The 17,837-nt window shown below is 35.4% G+C and overlaps 2 protein-coding genes across 3 annotated transcripts in view; both read right to left on the bottom strand.

Moving 5' to 3' along the window:
• The window catches only part of LOC101901021 (myotubularin-related protein 14), a 32,891-nt gene extending 29,483 nt beyond the window's left edge, over positions 1-3,408 (bottom strand). Inside the window, exons 1-2 of one of the 2 annotated variants that reach the window (XM_059120583.1) lie at positions 3,306-3,399; positions 2,275-2,600 (exon numbers count right to left, since the gene is read on the bottom strand). In XM_059120583.1, the coding sequence (XP_058976566.1) occupies positions 2,275-2,376 (102 nt within the window). In that variant the 5' untranslated portion in view covers positions 2,377-2,600; positions 3,306-3,399. Of the gene's footprint in view, positions 1-2,274 lie in introns of both variants that reach the window. The other variant, XM_005183205.4, reaches the window with a different exon arrangement.
• Positions 3,409-10,103: 6,695 nt separating this feature from the next.
• LOC101900848 (ubiquitin carboxyl-terminal hydrolase 35) lies at positions 10,104-16,865 on the bottom strand. Its single transcript, XM_005183204.4, has 4 exons — positions 15,235-16,865; positions 14,827-15,173; positions 13,832-14,756; positions 10,104-12,145 (listed from the first exon to the last, which is right to left on the bottom strand). Exons 1-4 carry the CDS (start codon positions 16,174-16,176, stop codon positions 11,582-11,584), a joined length of 2,778 nt encoding a protein of 925 aa, XP_005183261.2. The 5' UTR covers positions 16,177-16,865; the 3' UTR covers positions 10,104-11,581.
• Positions 16,866-17,837: the final 972 nt, after the last annotated feature.

Genomic DNA, 17,837 nt, shown 5'->3' with positions numbered 1-17,837 from the left:
TCCTGATAAAGCCTGCAGTATTCAGTATCGTCACCCCCCACCCACTTTGAAGTCATTGCCTTTATGTAGCAGTGTCCTGTAATTAGGCCCACCACAAGCTTCAAGTCCGACTTCGTCGTGGAAATCAGTGACTTCGATCTCCTTTCGGAGATCACTGGCCAAATCTTTTTGGAGGCATTACATCCCCTTCCAGTTAGCCAGTTCTGTTGAAATTGAACACAAACTGGCTAAATGCCTTCTGTTGAAGAAGTGCCATAAAGGTGGCTTCATTGAGCTCTGAATCTCTAGCCTATTCAGCTGATTCATTGCTATATATGTTGCAGTATCCAAGGACGCAACAGAGTTTGACAAACGACTCAACCTTTTCCAGAGCATTTTTGCAATCCATAACTGCGATAAATTTAATTGTAAAAGAATTTTGAGCCTTCAGGCCCGCTTGACTATCGACATATATAGTTCCCGGTCCATCTAGCTCATAGATTCTGTTTGTCAACAGCTCTATGGCATTACTGATAGCTAAGATTTCTGTCTGAAAAACGCTGCAGTCGTTCTTTAGTTAGAACGATCTTTGGATTCTTAGGCTTTCACAGAAGACCCCAGCTCCCCTTCCAATTTCCATCTTCGACCCATTACTATAGACAGCTATACCATTTAAAGGTGGAATGTTGCGGGTCCAGGAGTCTCTGTTAAGTATATGGATATCAAGTAGTACGGTTGATACTTTTATTCCTAAAAAGATAAGTGCTTGTAAGGCTGAAACGGGATAGCCTCGCCTTCGTCATATGTTGTTCAAAATAAGAATAGGACAAGAACTGTTTTGTTCCATAAGAAGTTTACGTCAGAAACTCATACAAACTTAAAGACAACTGAAGTATATTTCATTCTGAAATTGTTACAATAAAAAAATTATATTTATGTCTTCAATTAATTTTCATTAAATCCAAAGGAACTGTTAGTTAGCCATGAAAGATATGGGTAGAGTGGTTTGAAAGGTCTTAGTCCGCCGAACAAATTAAAGACATAGTTGACAATAGTCTTAGCTTATAGTACTTCCTCTCAATTTCATGTGCAAAATCATGATCAGGTTTGTTGTGGATTCGATAATAAAAATTTCTCATGGACAGGCTATGGTCATTTACCAGATTAAACCTTTATTATTGTGATTAGGACATTAAAATCTTACTTGAGTGTAATTAAAAAATAAACCAGGGATGGGTTTTTATGAATAAAGCGGAATTTGCTGACGCACTACCTTTTTTCGCCAGAATATGGATGATGATGACTTTGTTTAGGCGCTATATCCCTAACTTTAGTGCGATCTTACAGGTCAATCCCTTATGGTAACTAGAATATAGTAATATGCAATCTTGTAATCTTATGCTACCTATTAAGAAACACTTTATCATTAGAAGACAGCCAAAATGGAAAAAGAACATAGTAGCACAACGGGATCAGTGAATTTAGATGTCGACAAAAAGCAGACTTAAAAATTAGAGGCCCATTCTGCAAAAGAAAGTAAGAAAGTCCTCTTGAAATGCGTGACTTCATCGAGCTTTGTTGGGTTTTAGGCCATAGTAATATAATGTCAAATCTATATCACGGTGGCCATATTGATTGGCCGCTGCAGTATCCGATGTCTGACCTCAAAATGGGGAAATGAAGAGAAAGTAGAGATAATTGAGCACATACTATGCCGATGTTATCAAAAATGTGGCAAAGACTATTTGGTAGGTGGGAAATATAAACTCTAATATTTTTCACAGATATAGATCCCATTATCATCTATAGGTATAGAAATCCTGGCTAGCAAACCATCCTGCTTGAACCTCTTCACACTTATTTTTCTTCTACTTATTTTCTTCATACTATATGTAGTGTTCTTTCCAAGATGAACTCAAGCTGCAGAATCCTGTGTAGCTGTCGAAACAAACCGGATGATACGAGATACCATCCACATTAACACATTAGGAATCTTATTTCCTTAACTTCGTGAATCATTGGTCACCAACTATTCATATCTTTCTTTCAGTTTGCTTTCAAATCAAGCACAAGGATGAGGAAAATTAGCCACACGTCATCAAAAGAGACGATTGTTGTTCTTAAAACTAACCCCATACTATTGGCGAAGAAGTCTCATCAATAATATAATTTCCATCAAAACTAGTTTGCGGTTTCGATAAGGTTCACAACTAAAAGAAGCAACGCCCCTGCAACTGCAATGACACATGAAACAAAATACACATATACTAGTTACATATAACAAAATCTACTTACCAATGTACCTTCCTCGCATGGACCTGCTTCGAAGGATTTTCTTTCGAAAATTTCTAACAAATCGTGCAAATCCTTTTGCGTCACTTCTTGCGTATTGGCCATTGTGCTGGTGGTGGTTGTTGTTGCTGGTGTCTGTGATGATGATGCATTTAATTTATGCAACAACGTACAAAAATATATTTCCCTATCTCTTCTCCTTCAGCTGTTTGCTTCTAATGTTTGTTGTAGTTATTATATGTTCGTATTTGTTTTGCGATTCTTTGCTGCTTTTTGTTGTTATTCCTTGTTTTTGTTGTCAGCGTAAAATATTTGTTCATTTAAATAATCTATTAAAACACGACGCACACATTCAGTCAGAGCATAGAGCAAAGCGAACCGATGCACACGTACACAATAAACAACGACAACAAAAACAAATCACACTTGTCGTTTTCTTTTTGTTTGAGTGGTTGTTGTTGTTGCTAATTTTGTTTTGTTTCGTATACACTTTTTCACTTTTTGATGTTTCATTTGAATTGGTTTCTTTTTGTTGTTTTCGTTTTCAATTTGTTTAGCCAGCAATGCCAATGAGAAAAATATTTAAGTTGTTGTTATTTTTTCCTTCTAGTTTTGCCCCCAAAACAGATAATAACAAGACGACGACTGCTTGCCTACAACAACAAGAACACGCTCAACTAACTATATTAAAATCAGCCACAAATATTATTAGTATTGTTTATTGCGTATTTTAAATGAATGCTATGATGATGTGTTGATGTTTTTTATGATTGTTACTGTGGTTGTTGTTGTTTCATTGGCTGCTAGTGGTGGAAAATCGAAACGCCTTGCCGTCTCCTTTACTTTTTTTTTTTGGGTTACTCCTCAACTTCCGAAAACGAAAACCTTATCGTTTGGTAGTTTTTTTGTTGCGCAAATAAACTATGGGCCTATTCACGTGAACTATTTTCGCATATATATTTTTTTATTAGAAAGTAAATACGCAAAAATTTTGCACAAGAACAATTCTGTTCTGTTTCTGCTCCGTTACACACCCGCACAAAATAATAAATAACTATGTTGATGGCGTTTGATGAGATATTTTTTGTTAATAAACAGCGAATTTGACAACGCGTCTACTGTTAGAGCTGGTAAACTAACGATGGCACTATCGATAATATCCATATCTTATTCCATGTTTTGTTATCAATTGATAGTTTCTGCAATCGAAAATATCGTACCTCTTTCAGGGGTCCCACTTAAATAAATGCGTATGTGCACGATTTTATTCACCACTGAAGTTAAATACACTTATACCTTTGTTAGCGTCGCAAATTGGGACGAGAAAAACGATTCACAACAGAAATAGGGATTGAATGGAATTTTTATTGCCTATGAATGCATTCACAAAAATAATGCATATCGTTGTCATCTCACATCACTTCGGAACAACAGCACACAACACCATTCTTCAGAAAAGAATGCAATGAAATCAATGCATTGCATTGCTTGTCAGCTGGTTATGTCATCTAACATTCACAAAATCAACGAAATCATAGGGAATCAAGCGAATAATCGTGCTGTTGTTTGATTTAAGCATAAATGATTTTGTTAAGGGACATTTTACATCAAGTTCCACTAAAATCCTAGGCAACTTTTGTCATAAGCCATTACAATATTCAAATGTGAAACTTCAAAAAAAAAAAATCGGTGAATAATGTAGCTAAAATCAAATAAATAACGAATATAGGGAGGTACCATTATATGGAGGCTATACGAAGTCCTTCGGCTGCATAGACAATTTTCTGTCGCTGGCTGTAGTATGCTTTAGGGACTTCCAATACCAAATTTGAAACAATTTCGGTGAATAATGTCGCTAAAATCATCAAAATAACGAATATCGGGAGGTGCCGTTATATGGGGGCTATCGAAGACGTGGACCTGCACATACAGTTTTCTGTCTTAGGCTGCAGTATAAATAAAATAACTGCCACACTTATAAGTTTTTTAATTATAATTTGACCTCCATTGTTTGCACTGCATTAGAGAATCAACGAACAGTAAACGAATCATACGAATATGTTGTTATTTTTGATGCATCACCTACAATTTTGTTGCGACGACATGTAACGGCTCTAAAAAACAGTGTGTCAAAAGGCAATCATCTAAAATAATAAGAGCACTTTAAAGCAACGAAATTAGTTAATTTTGTCGAATAAATGCATGTCAATAGCAATGAAAGAAAGAATGCATAAAAAATCTGAATCATTTCATTCCGAACTCTGATTCACAAACTGAAACGACACAAACCGAATCATAGTTTTACATACATTTATATCAATTTTCATTCAATTCACAATTTTAGCAAAAAGAAAAACATGTAATTTAAAACTACCAACGAAGACAAACTTGTAGATAATACAAATACAATAGATACAATAGAATTTCATATACAACATCCTATTAGACTTTTTATGCTCGAAAAAAAAAAAATTCAACGTTTGACAACACTCAAGTACGTTACAAAGGGGAATTACTCATGGTACAATGAAGGTAGGTCAACTTTGAAAAAAATGCAAGTATAGAGGTCTACCTGTTTGGCTTGTAATGTCAGAATTAGTATCAAAACAATAAAAACCAAACAACTTGTTGCATTTATTTTGAATAAATAATTGAAAACCGCGAAAACTGATATGATTTTTTTTAATTTTTTTATTTTCTTGGCTTAATATGCCATCTTTATTTGTTTATGTATGTGTTTTATGTGCAACGTTTCTTGTTTTTGTGGTAAGACCGAATGAACAGGGTGACACAAATAATGAATAATTCAATTTATTTTTTGAATACAAGGTAGGCTAATTTTGAAAAAGTTGCAAGTAAAGAGGCCTAGCTGTATGGATTGTAATGTCAGAATTACTATCAAAACAAATGCATTAAGTTTTTTGTATTGAATAAAACCAGCGCCGCTCAAGAAAAAATATGTCTTTCCAGTCAAATTTCTTTTTGCTTATTTAAATCAGGAACAAAACAGTGTCATGTCATTATTTATACAAACATTTTTTATCCATTTTCTTTATAAATTATTTTGGCAAACATTTATGTTTAAAAACAATTAAATGTAATCGTAAAATATAAATAAAAACAGAATTTAATTTTTTTCTTAAATTATTTCTTTTTTCGGCTCATGTTCTAGAACATACAACATTGTTGGTACAATAAAAACAAGGTAGGGTTATGATACCATATGATGTTAATTTTTTTGTTTTCTTGGCTTAATATGTCAACTTTATTTGTTTATTTGTGTGAATTCACTTTCAATAATAAAACATTTGTTCAGAAAATATTCAAATTGGGATGTTTTCAAACGTATGCATCGGCAAAATCTACAATTTTGCTAGCGAAATAAACCTTTAAACATACTTATATATAGGACATGATTTTGAAAAGAAATTTTAACATTTCGTCCAGTTTTCGCGGGCTTAAATTATTTACTCAAAAACAATACAACAAATTGTTTAGTTTTTTATTGTTTTTATTGTAACTCTGACATTACAAGCCACACAGGTAGACCTCTATACTTGCAATTTTTTTAAAGTTAACCTACCTTGTCTTCATTGTACCATGATACATACCTTGTAATAAGCATATTAATTGCAACTGAATTTAACTATTTTCTAAACAATTTTCATACAATTAAAAATAACATAAACATACACATCTTAATTTGACATGTTAAGCCAGAGCCTCAATTCTTGTTCTATGGAAATGTGAAATGAAAACTTTTATATAGGAAAGAAATATCAAATAAAAATTTTTATAAAGGAAATAGTTTTCATTTCATATTTTCATAGAACAAGAATCCAGCCCAGGACAATAAAAAATTGAAATCAATTGGTTGCAGTGCCCTACCATGGCCTACATAAGGTCGGCTAGTAGGCCCATCTGACAACCAAGTTTGCCGTCAAAAGACAAGGTGTGTCTGGTTACTTTTCCTGCAGGAATTGTCCAGCAACATCTTTCTGAGAGAGTAAGGTAGTTTTATTCTCTTTTGCAAGGAAAATGCGAAATGTAAACAGACAGCATTCCTGCAGAAGCTTGCAACTAATCTGCTGATTTGTCAAAACAAACCAATTTGTCCACCATTAAAAGAATGAAAAGAAAGGAAGCACCACAAATTTTACAAGTTTAATGTATAACAAGTAAAAAAGTATCGATCGGTTTTGCCAACAAATGTATACCCTCAGCCCTCTTGACCTTACTCTCTGTGGAGTTGGTTTTTAAAGAATGGGTCAATATTGTCCATTTCGTATCGGACCTAAATAATTAGGCTCAGATATAGCAAGTTGAAAAGGATCGCTGAGTTGTTTCGCAATTTATGACAGATAAAAGTATTGAAAATTGTGTCCCTTTGTGGGTGAGGTACCGGAAGGGGTTCGCAGATATATAGCATCTTCACAACAGATCTTCTGTTAACAAAAATGTTTGTGTGTGTGAAATTTCGCTTTCTTTGAGCGCTATGTTTTTCAAAATCTTCAACCCTATGTGGAGCAAGTAGCAAAAGAAATGGTCCGATCTCTGCCATCTTTATAGCAGATCTTGTGTTGATGGAAATATTGAGATGTACAATGTCTGGAATGGAATCGGATGTTTATTTCGCTTTTTATGAACTTCATGGATATTCAAAATTTTGGGCGTTTGTGGTACCAGAAGGAGTGGACCGATATTGCCCAGCTTGACAACAGACTTTGGGTTTGTATAAATATTGGGATGTGTGAAATTTGAAGACAATCGGACTCTTACATCACATTTTATGAGAGTTGAAATTATTCAAATTTTTGACCATTTGTGGGGAGGTACCTGATGGAGTGGACCGATCCACACCTAACATAGCACTGATGCAAATATTAGGATTTGCAAAGTTGGAGCAAGATCGGATTATCCTTTCTCTTTCTGTGCAAAAAATATATTTTTTGCAAATTTCGACCTTTTGTGCGGGAGGTACCAGAAGGAATGGACCGATATTGCCCATTTTTACACCAGACCTTGGGTTAATATAAAACTTGGTATGTGTGAAATTTGAAGACAATCGGACTCTTACATCACATTTTATGAGAGTTGTAATTATTCTAAATTTTGACCATATGTGGGGGAGGTACTTGATGGAGTGAACCGATAGTGTCTATTTTTATACCCTACACCACATAGTGGTAAGGGTATTATGTCTTTGTGCATTTGTTTGTAACGTGGAGAAGGAAACGAGATAGACCCATAGTTACTTTTGAGAACCTTCATAGAATCACTTTCTGAGTCGATTTATGCATGTCAGTCCGTCTGTCCGTCCGTCTGTCCATGTATTCTTGTGAACAAAATGCAGGTCGCATTTATTATCCGATTGAGATGAAATTTTCCAAACAATATTTTTTTGGCCCAAGGACGAACCCTATTGAAATTGGTGAGAATCGGATCACTATCAGTCCAAATTACCTGAATTTTGGCACACCCAACCGAGTTCGGCCTAGAAGCAAGTATATCAAATTTCGAGAAAATCGGTTCAGATATAGCTCCCATATATATCTTTCATCCGATTTGATCTTTAAGTCCCTCACATTCCTACTATGCACTCCACAACCGTGATATTTGGTACCAGGTACAGAAATAGCTGTTTTAAATTTTATCGAAATCGGTTCAAATTTGGATATAGCTTCCATATATATCATCATCCGATTTCGGGTTAATTGGCCACCAAATGGCCAATATCAGCCCAAATGGCCCGAATTTTGGCACATGTGACCGAGATTAGCCTTAAAGCAAATACAACAAATTTGGAGAAAATCGGTTCAGAAACAGCTATACCTCCCATATATATGTTTTATCCGATTTGGTGTTTAAGCCTCTCACATTCGTAATATGCACTCCACAAGAATGATATTTGGTACCAGATAAAAGATACAGCCCAGAAATAGCTGTTTGTAATTTTATTGAAATCGGTACAGATTTGGATATAGCTCCCATATATATCTTCATCCGATTTCGGGTTAATTGTGCACCAAATGGCCGATATAAGTCCAAATGGACTGAAGTTTAGTACATAGGACCAAATTCAACCTAGAAGCAAGTATATCAAATTTTAGTGTTTTAGTCCCTTACATTCGTAATATTCACTCCACAACCGTGATATTTGGTACCAGGTATTAGATGGAGCACAGGAATAGCTGTTTTAAATTTTATCGAAATCGGTTCAAATTTGGATATAGCTTCCATATATATCTTTATCCGATTTCGGGTGATTGACCACCAAATGGTCGTAATAGCATCAATTTTGACAAATCCGACCGAAACCAGCTTAGAAGCAAGTACACCAATTTTAGTAAAAATCGGTTCAGATATAGCTATAGCTCCCATATATATCTTCATCCGATTTCGTGTTAATTGTGCATCAAATGGCCAATATCAGCCCAAATGACATGAATTTTCGTACATAAAACCGAATTCAGTCTAGAAGCTAATACGTCAAATTTGGAGAAACCCGGTTCAGAGATAGCTATAGTTCGTAAAATGCACGATAGAATTAGATAGATTTTGATTTTGTACCAAATATCTCATAGAGCTCTGAAATGCCCTGTATAAACCTTTTTACGAGAGCTCTACTAAATATGCATAGTGGTGTAGGGTATCATATAGTCGGCCCCGCCCGACTTTTGAGCTTTCCTTACTGGTTACACTTGATCTAGTACTGATGCAAATGTTAGGATTTGGAAAGTTGGAGCAAAATCGCATTATCCTTTCTTTTTCTGTGCAAAAAATATATTTTTTGAGAATTTCGACCATTCGTGGGGGAGGTACCAGAAGGAGTGGACCCATGTTTCCCATCTCCGAACTCGATCTAAGTTTGACAAAAATATTACGATGTACCAAGTTTGGACTAAATCGGATACTCCCTTCGAGAGTTATCGTGCGCACCAGCCAGCCAGACAAACAGACGGACGGACAGACATCGCTAGATCGACTCCAAATGTTCTGAAACGGATTTGGTCCAAAGAGACCTAGGATTTAAAACCGTTATTTCGACTAGGCACGTTTTGACCGTATCAAATGATATATACCCTCTATAGCCATATGGCTGAGGGTATAAAAAGGAAATGAGCAATAAAAGTTGATGTTATGCGTTCCCCGGAATCCTTTAAACGTGCTGCTAATGGTGTTTGCTTAAAAAGTTGGAAATAGTCTTTTATTTTCTTATTACATATTTATATGTATTTTCTCATTTTGTAAAGTTTTTCTCAAAAAACAATTAGTCTTGCTCATTCCAAAAAAAAAAAAAAAAAATTCAAATTGAAAGCACAAAAGAAATAAACAAACAATAGAAAACATCTGATTGAAAGTCGATTAATGAGAAGTGAGAACTGCAAGTGATTGCAAGAAGAAATTCGTCCAGCAAGACTTTCAAACCCTCACTGAAAGAACTATCAAAATTTCTCTCTACGACCGCTCTCTTTTTAAAAACTTTCGGGTTAACCGTCGACTTCCAGTAACAATTTGTAACAATTGTTACAAATTTTAGGGTAACCATACACACCAGACACGTCTTCCGTAGATTTACAGATTTACTTCCTAAGCACACATTTTAAAATAGTTTAACTTCCATTAACAAATTTTCCTAATAAATCATTGAAAATAAAATAATTTTAGTTTTTAGTTTGTTTTTATCGAAGGAATTTTTATTTTGTTTTAAACGTGCTCGTCGTCTTTTTTCCACCATATAAATGTTTTGTGTTTGCCATATTGGTTTTCTCATTTTTTTCTTAATTTTAAATCAATACATTCATCAAATCTCTTAAATCCAATTTGTTTGATTGTGTTTTTTTTTTTTTTTTTTGGATTAGATTTTTTGTTTTGTTTTTGTATACCAGTCTTTATTTTAAAATTTCTTTTAATTCACATTCAATTCATGGTTTATTCTATTTGTAACTACCATATCTCGCTCACGGTACGAAAAAAAATGTTAACATGGAATATATAAATGTATTAAATTAAATAAAACTTTTATGAGAAAAACATAAAAAATAAACAAGGGAAACGGGGACGTTTTTAATAAACTTTTTGTGTTTTAATAAATATATATATTTTTTTCATATTTTATGATAATGTTTTTTTATTATTAGTTTTTTTTTTTTTTGTTTCTTGATTAAACTTAAATTACATTTATATGATTTTTTATTCGTAATTTTTAAATTTTAAATGGTTGTTTTGTTTTTCTTGAATAATTATTTTTTATGCTTATGTTTTTAGAATAATAATTTTTAATAGTTTTAAATAAAAGTATTACAATTTAATTGCAATACCCTGTAGGGAATTGATAGAGGGATTAACTGTATGATTCCTTGCCATTAATTTTTAATTTATTTTTTATATATAAATTCTATGTGGTATTTTTTTCATATAAGTTATGGTATGCCTAGGAGTGGGATGCCTGTATTAAAAAATTGTTAAAATTAACCAAATTATTTTTATATTTTCCTTGTAAACTAACTAGCTACTAGGCCATAGGATTACAAAAAAAAACTAATCTCAAAACTAACTTTCTTAGGGAGTTAGATACAGGTATTTTATGAAAGAAAAGCCCAGCTTATGAATTGCAAGCGAGATAAATGGCGAACATGAATTTCACACCATTCTCTTGCAAAAACCCGAACTTCTTTCATGAAATATCCTGGCCAGTTTGGTTAATTATTCAGACAGTTTTGACATATTGTTCTGTAAAAAGGAAGAGGGGTTTCATGTTGATGAATTTAATAATTATTGGTGGGAGTAATTAAGAGATTTTTTAAAAAATGAATTAACAAGGACTTTGGTTTCTACAATGAATTTTCTTTTTTTTTATAATATTAAATGTGAGGCGGTTTTGGGGAGGGGTCTATGAAAGTAGCTTTCCTATGATGTATTCATAAAATAATAAACAATATAGTACAAAAAATGTAATTTTTCTCTTTCATTTTTTTTTGTTTTATGATGTATAAAATTAAACTTATAAAAATCATTTGTTTGTTGTAATTCTCAATATTTTTGTTGTTTTTCGCTTGGGGTTCTTTCATACATTTAAAGTACAAATCAATCAAGTACTTTTCCTATAAGAATAACATAGTTAATAATAACATAAGAAGTTTAAAAGAAAAAATTTAAAGGAAATATATAATTTTTAAAGAGAGGGTTCTTTTTTGTTGTGGTTGTTATTTATAAACATTACAAAAAGGCAACAGAGAATAGAGCTAAAGGACATTTATAATAAGGAATCTTCACTTCCGTTGTTGTGGTTCTTGATTTTCGCCTGCTTTTAATATACAAACCTATTCATATTATTTAGCATACTATTGCCACCACAACCACTGGCCGGCGGTGGTTGTTCTTCGTCATCATCATCAAAACTATCTCGTCGTGAGCCTTTGTTCTTGTTATTAACACCCTGATTTGAATTTGCCAACACTGCATTAGCCTTGAATCGTCGCATTTTTAATTCTTCCGAGAATGCATAGTTGTCGTGGGTAACCATGTCCCTTAGATCGCGAGGTAATTCTTCCAATGTCAACGGCGACGGTACATCGACTTTAATGACTTTTGTCGATGCCGATGTGTCGGGTGTTTCATTCGATCTCGCTCCCATTTGATAGAACAGTATATAGGGTGTATTGGGTGGTGTTAAATTGTGCAATTCTTCGGTACGTGATGGCGTTACAATGCTGTCATTGAATTTGTACCATTTATTTGTGGCATCGGCTGCATATGTGTAATAGTGTCCAGAATCCATGCTAAAACCGGAATGAACAACGCCGGCATAGATGTCATAATGTACGGTGGCAATTTCTTCGAGGGTTTCGGGTGAGCACACTTTAAGGGATACCTGGAATGGGGGTGGCGAAAGGATATAAACAAAGATTAGCAAAGAAGGTAAAATAATATCCATAGGTGTGTTGTTGGCTACATACTAGCCGAAATCAAGTAACATTTATCCGAAAAACTAATATACAGGGTGAGATAAAAAACTGCAACAAAGTCAAACGCCATCATTTTTACATATTTTTTTAAATTTTATTGAATGAAAGCTAAAAGTTTAGATTTGTTCGAGTTGTTCACCTTTGGCACGAATTGGGGCCTTCAAACAGCCAATGAAACCGTCACACGCTGCCCGAATGTTGCTCTGCGGTATTTTGGCCCATTCCCGGCGAAGCGCTTGCTTAAGGTGATCGACACTTTGGTATTTTTAGTGTCAACCATGCTTTCCAAAATACTCCAGACACAATAGTCCAACGGATCGGTTTCCGGAGATTTTGGTGGCCATTGTGCGCTGGAAATGAAGCGAGGAACCTCATTTTGTAACCATTCTTGGGTGACGCGTGCTGAGTGCAATGGTGCTGAGTCCTGTTGGAATATCCAAGGTCTGAGGCCAAAATGTTTGCGTGCCCAAGGCTTTAATACACCCTCCAGAATATTTTCGCAATCATATTCGGCATTTATGGCGGCCCACACCATCACCATGGCGGGGCTTGAGTTCTGATGGCCAACCGAAGGTGCACATTTTCAGCTTACCTCTTTGGCAAGTAAGCACGATAATTTTGTTTGTTTACAAACTGCTGGACAACGAATGATTTATCATCGGAGAAAACCAAATTCGGCAGTTCACCACTTTCGGCCAAGCGAAGCAACTCTTTAGCTCTTTTGAGTCTATATTCTTTCTGTTGCGGTGTAAGTTCTTGCACTTTTTGGAATTTCAATGGCTTTACCCCGAGCTCATTTTTCAATATTTGCTGAATTTAATATTGCGATATGTTCGGCCCACGAGCCATTTTTCGGCCATTGCGACGCGGGTTTCGATCAAGTCGCTTTTTACTTTTCGAACTATTTCTTCTGATGTTGCTGTTTTCTTCCGTCCAATTCCTTGACGTCGGGCTACGCTACCAGTATCACGGTAACGAGCGATGGTACGAGACACAAAAGATTTATTCACATTTAAATGCAGCATCAGCATTTAAATGTGAATAAATCTTTTGTTCTAACAATAGCCATTTGTGGTTTTCCTGCCAATTATAAAGAAATCACACTGTCACACTTAAATTCCATCACGAGTAACTTTTCTTCTGGAAAATTCCCACCTTTTGTACACTTGTAGACAATATAATGTGCTGTTACTGGAATGATTTTAACAGCTGTCGGACGAGTGGCTTAGAAATGAAAGCAGTCTGAAGTTGGTTGCAGTTTTTTCATCTCACCCTGTATATTTGGAATCGGAGTGTCCGAGCTATAGAAGTATTTTTATGATCTTTCCGATAATGTGGTTTTCAGCAAGGTAGCTCAAGTTTTCAACAAGGTATTTTATCACGTTTTACTGACAATTTCCTTTTCGTACTAAATTTTACTTATTTCTACCAGAATTTGAGCTTGTTTTTTCATCTCTTAGAGCGAGCAAATTAAGCAATTTTGATACTTTCTCCACTCATTATTGACCGGTGTTGGGCAATATGTCCAAAATGAATATTAAACAAAAAACAACAACAATTTTTTTTTTCCAGAAAACACATCCACTACTCACCTTTTCATCATGAAATACCTTGTGCATCAATTTGGCACGCATATGATATTTTTGATCATATTTAAAATGTTTCAGTGTCAATATTAGATTCTTTGGCGCACTTATAACATTTATATAACGTTCAGCATCCGATAGTTTCTTGCAGCGTTCACAAAAATATTGATTATCACCATCGAGTTTTTCCGACGAACAATAGTATTCAATGAGGTCCTGTACTGAATAATTGGAAGCACAATCATTTTTAACATCGGGAAAGGATAGCTGTAAATCACGAAAGCTATCGATGTTGCAACTTTTCCAGCCGCATGTTAAACATTTATAGGTGGTGGCCAGTTTGCCGGTGAATGTCTTTTCGATTGTCGAATATGTTGTTGCAGCAGCTGATGCAGGAGATGCCGTTGCTGAGGCGGAACCGGCTGCTGCATGCGATAGATGTTTGGAGTTAGAATGTTTTAAAGTATTGTCTTTAGTATTTGTGGTTTGTGTGCATAAGGAATCGGCGGCTTGAGTGGATATGTTTTGGCTATTTGTTGACTTTTTAGGTTCGACAGCCTCTTTGAGTTCTACATCATCGTCGTCTAGATCGTCTTCATCATCACCAAGACCATTATTATCGCCACCATTGCAATTGGGTTGACATAAAGCCGATGCCCCTCTTGAATCCGAGGGTGAGCTGAGTTCATTGTTCTTATTGGCTTTCTTATTGAAGGTAATTTCCTGTTCATGTAATGTCTCCAAAAGATAACCCAAAAACTCCGAACTATCTTGTTGTAGACCCGGTGAAAATCCTGGTGGTCTTGTGGCATTCAACACCTTGGATGGTGTCAGTTCTTGGCGGGTAGAATAGAGCATTAAAGCTATTTGTTGTTGCATTTTTATCAATAGTGGGGACTTGGATTCGGATAGAAGGATTTCACGGGTAAATCTAAAAAGAAAAAATACACAAATTTAAATATTTCCAATATTTTTTTTTTTTCTTTGAGGGGACTACTTACTCTTTTGTCATGGCCAATGCCTGCAGAACACTGTTCATATAGCAGGTGTTGCCCAAGTTGACCAAACCCACTTTGGCATTGCCTTGATTTGAATAGTTCTCAACACCCGTCGAATCGAAAGTTTTATTGCCATAGGCATAACTTAAATAGTTACTGGAGGGTTGGAAATCTTTCAGGGCCAACTCAATTGGTTCATACATGTCATCATAACGAAAAAATCTAACCATTAATGCACTTGCTCTATCTACCAATTGCTTCAGTATGGCCTTGGTGCTTTCGGCATATTCTTCGGAACTATTGGATTGCTGTTTCAGCATTGTTATGACCCGGGGAAAACGAGGTATGATCTGAAACAGAACAAAATATATTAATGTTGAAAGCTTTTTTATGTTTACCTACAACACTTACCTTATGGAACACCTCAGGTGTTTGGTCTGTAGACAACATATGAAATACAATTGGTGCCACTTTGGGCCTTAACACTGGCACAATCAACGATGAAAACAATTGATCAATATTCTCCAATGCAATTTGATCCACCAAGGTTGTCTTTTGCTGCTTCTGCAAGCCATTCAAAATGGCCATTATCCAAATATTGAGATTTTGACAAAAGTTACAAATTCGCAACCATTCACACAGTAGCCCCACTGTTTTGCGTATACTCTGATCTGGGACATCGACATCGAGCAGCGATTGCACAGCCTCAAGAATCATATCCGTACTGAAGAGTTGAAATATCACGGCCAGAGCACACGAGGGTTGTTCACCATCGCTCATGGTAATCAATTCACATACCAGTGGCAAGAAGGTGTGATAATAGATCACCTTTTCATTGTTTTTGGCAAAAAATGCCCCCACCTTGGCCATGTCATCTTTGAAACGTTTCAAGTCCGCTGCCGATTGTCGCGGTATTTGTACCCGCGCCAATTTCCATATTAAATGGCTATATATCTCCATCATTTTCTTGCTCAAATCCATTTCTTGTTGTTTCTTTTCGACAAATTCGATCAATTGCAAGATTTGGGCAATATCAGTGGTTTGAGATGCCATTGGTGTGGAATTGCTACCGGCTACACCACCACCCACATTGGGTGATGCCGAGACATTTAGCTTTTTTGCCTTAGCAAAGGCTCCTGTATTGCCGCTGCAGCCGGGCAATTCGGCATTACTCGTTACACCCAAACCGGATGGGTTAAGGCCACCACCCCCACCGCCATCGCTATTTGCCCCATTTGCATTCATTTTCTTCGATTTCGTTATTGTCCCGGTAGCTTTTACACCGGTGCCATTCACTTGATTAGCATCCGCTGATGAACCATTCGACTCAGTGTTGTTTTGCTTAACAGCCATAACGCAATGAAGTCCGAAATGAGATGTGTCCTGGGATTGCTGTTGTTTGCTCTCTCACCAAACGACTCTACAGCCTCACAGTGGAGATGAGAACAAAAAAAAACCTCCTCCAACCAACAACAACGGCGAGGTCGTCAGTTCAGTCGTCAGGTGTCCTTGATCTGCTGTTGTTTTTGTTGCTGCAATGTTTTGCTATGTGTGGCAAAGTCTAGCGTCGACAACAACGACGTCTGCTGTGCTCTGCGACGACAACGGCAACAACGATGATGCACTACTACTGAGCAATGAACTTTTTTTTCGCCAAAACAAAAACTATATTATTTTGATCGTACGTTTGTTGTTGTGTATTATCCAAGCAAAATTTGCACTATTTTCTTTTCCTGTTTTTGTTTTTTTTCGCTCCAATTTTGTCACTGGAATTCTTTTTCCTCTGTTGTGTAAAATTTATGTATCGTATTTTTACGCCTTTCTTTTTTTCCACTCTATTTTTCTCGTGTCTGTTACTTTTCACTTCTTGATTCGATGCTGCTTATTACGTTGCACTTTTGAAGAGTTAGAGGATAATTTCGGATCTGTTTCGTTTCCCTATAAATATTTATTATCTTTTTGTTTGCTCCGAGAAAATTAATTAACAATTACACTTATTATTGGTTTGCGATTTGGTAAGATGTATTCGATAATCAGTGATGAGGATGTGTAATCGATAACGAAAATGCACAACACTATTCGATAACAACGAGTGAATGACGACCGATGGCAACACATGGATTAATTTACTTAAGCAACATTTATACGAGGTTGAATTTAAAAGACTGATTACATTTGGACTATTGGAGAGCTTGCCAGAATGTACGGACACGGACTACGCGGACCAAAGGTTTTCAAAATTGTCTCCTCTGGATATGTCCACACCGGCTACAGGAAATAAGTGTTTCGTTGTTTATAAGTGTTTCGTTGATCACGTAAAGATCTTTAGTTTCGTCTGTTTACTCTTCACATAAACTACCTAACTTTCTGAGCAATAACTTGTTTGAGAATTCCTGCAGGAAAAGTAACCAATTTTGTAAAAATTATTATGAAATTCACGCCAAAATCCTGCTTAAAATAGAACTAAAAGATGAAGAAATGTTGACAGTTGTTCAATTGTTCCCATGTGTAGCATAAGTACAGGTGATCTGACATTTGTAATCTTCCTGGAAATGTCAGTGTCAAATTAAAATTGCGGGTTCACGTAGATGACAAAGTTTTGCGGCTGATCACTTGTAAAATGATAAAAAATGATTTCGATAAATTTATTATACAGGTTGAGGTCTATTATGCCTGTATGTAGGTAGGTGCATGGTACAATGAAGAGAAGGTAGGCCAATTTTGAAAAAATTGCAAGTATTGAGGACTTCCTGTTTGGCTTGTAATGACAGAATTAGTATCAAAACAATAAAAAATCAAACAACTTGTTGCATTTATTTTGAACAAATAATTGAAAACCGCGATAACTGAATGAAAGGTCAACACTTCTTTTCAAAACCATGTTCTATATGTCTATAAAGGATAATTTCGCTACAAAAACTTTAGATTTTGTCGATGCATACCTTGAAATAAACATTTTGAAAACATCCGAATTTGAATATTTTCTGAACAATTTTTTTGTTATTGAAAAGAAA

This window comes from Musca domestica, unplaced genomic scaffold (assembly GCF_030504385.1).
Source record: "Musca domestica strain aabys unplaced genomic scaffold, Musca_domestica.polishedcontigs.V.1.1 17, whole genome shotgun sequence".
In the NCBI taxonomy this organism is placed as follows: domain Eukaryota; kingdom Metazoa; phylum Arthropoda; class Insecta; order Diptera; family Muscidae; genus Musca; species Musca domestica.
Note: the sequence above shows the minus strand (reverse complement) of the source record. Positions and strands in the feature narration are given on the sequence as shown.

Excerpts from the sequence above, each read along its gene's own strand:
- LOC101900848 (XM_005183204.4), bottom strand. The coding sequence starts at position 16,176 with ATGGCTGTTAAGCAAAACAACACTGAGTCGAATGGTTCATCAGCGGAT. Across the intron at positions 15,174-15,234 it reads CACCTGAGGTGTTCCATAAG|ATCATACCTCGTTTTCCCCG; the intron begins GTAAGTGTTGTA and ends GTTCTGTTTCAG. Across the intron at positions 14,757-14,826 it reads GCATTGGCCATGACAAAAGA|ATTTACCCGTGAAATCCTTC; the intron begins GTAAGTAGTCCC and ends TTTTCTTTTTAG.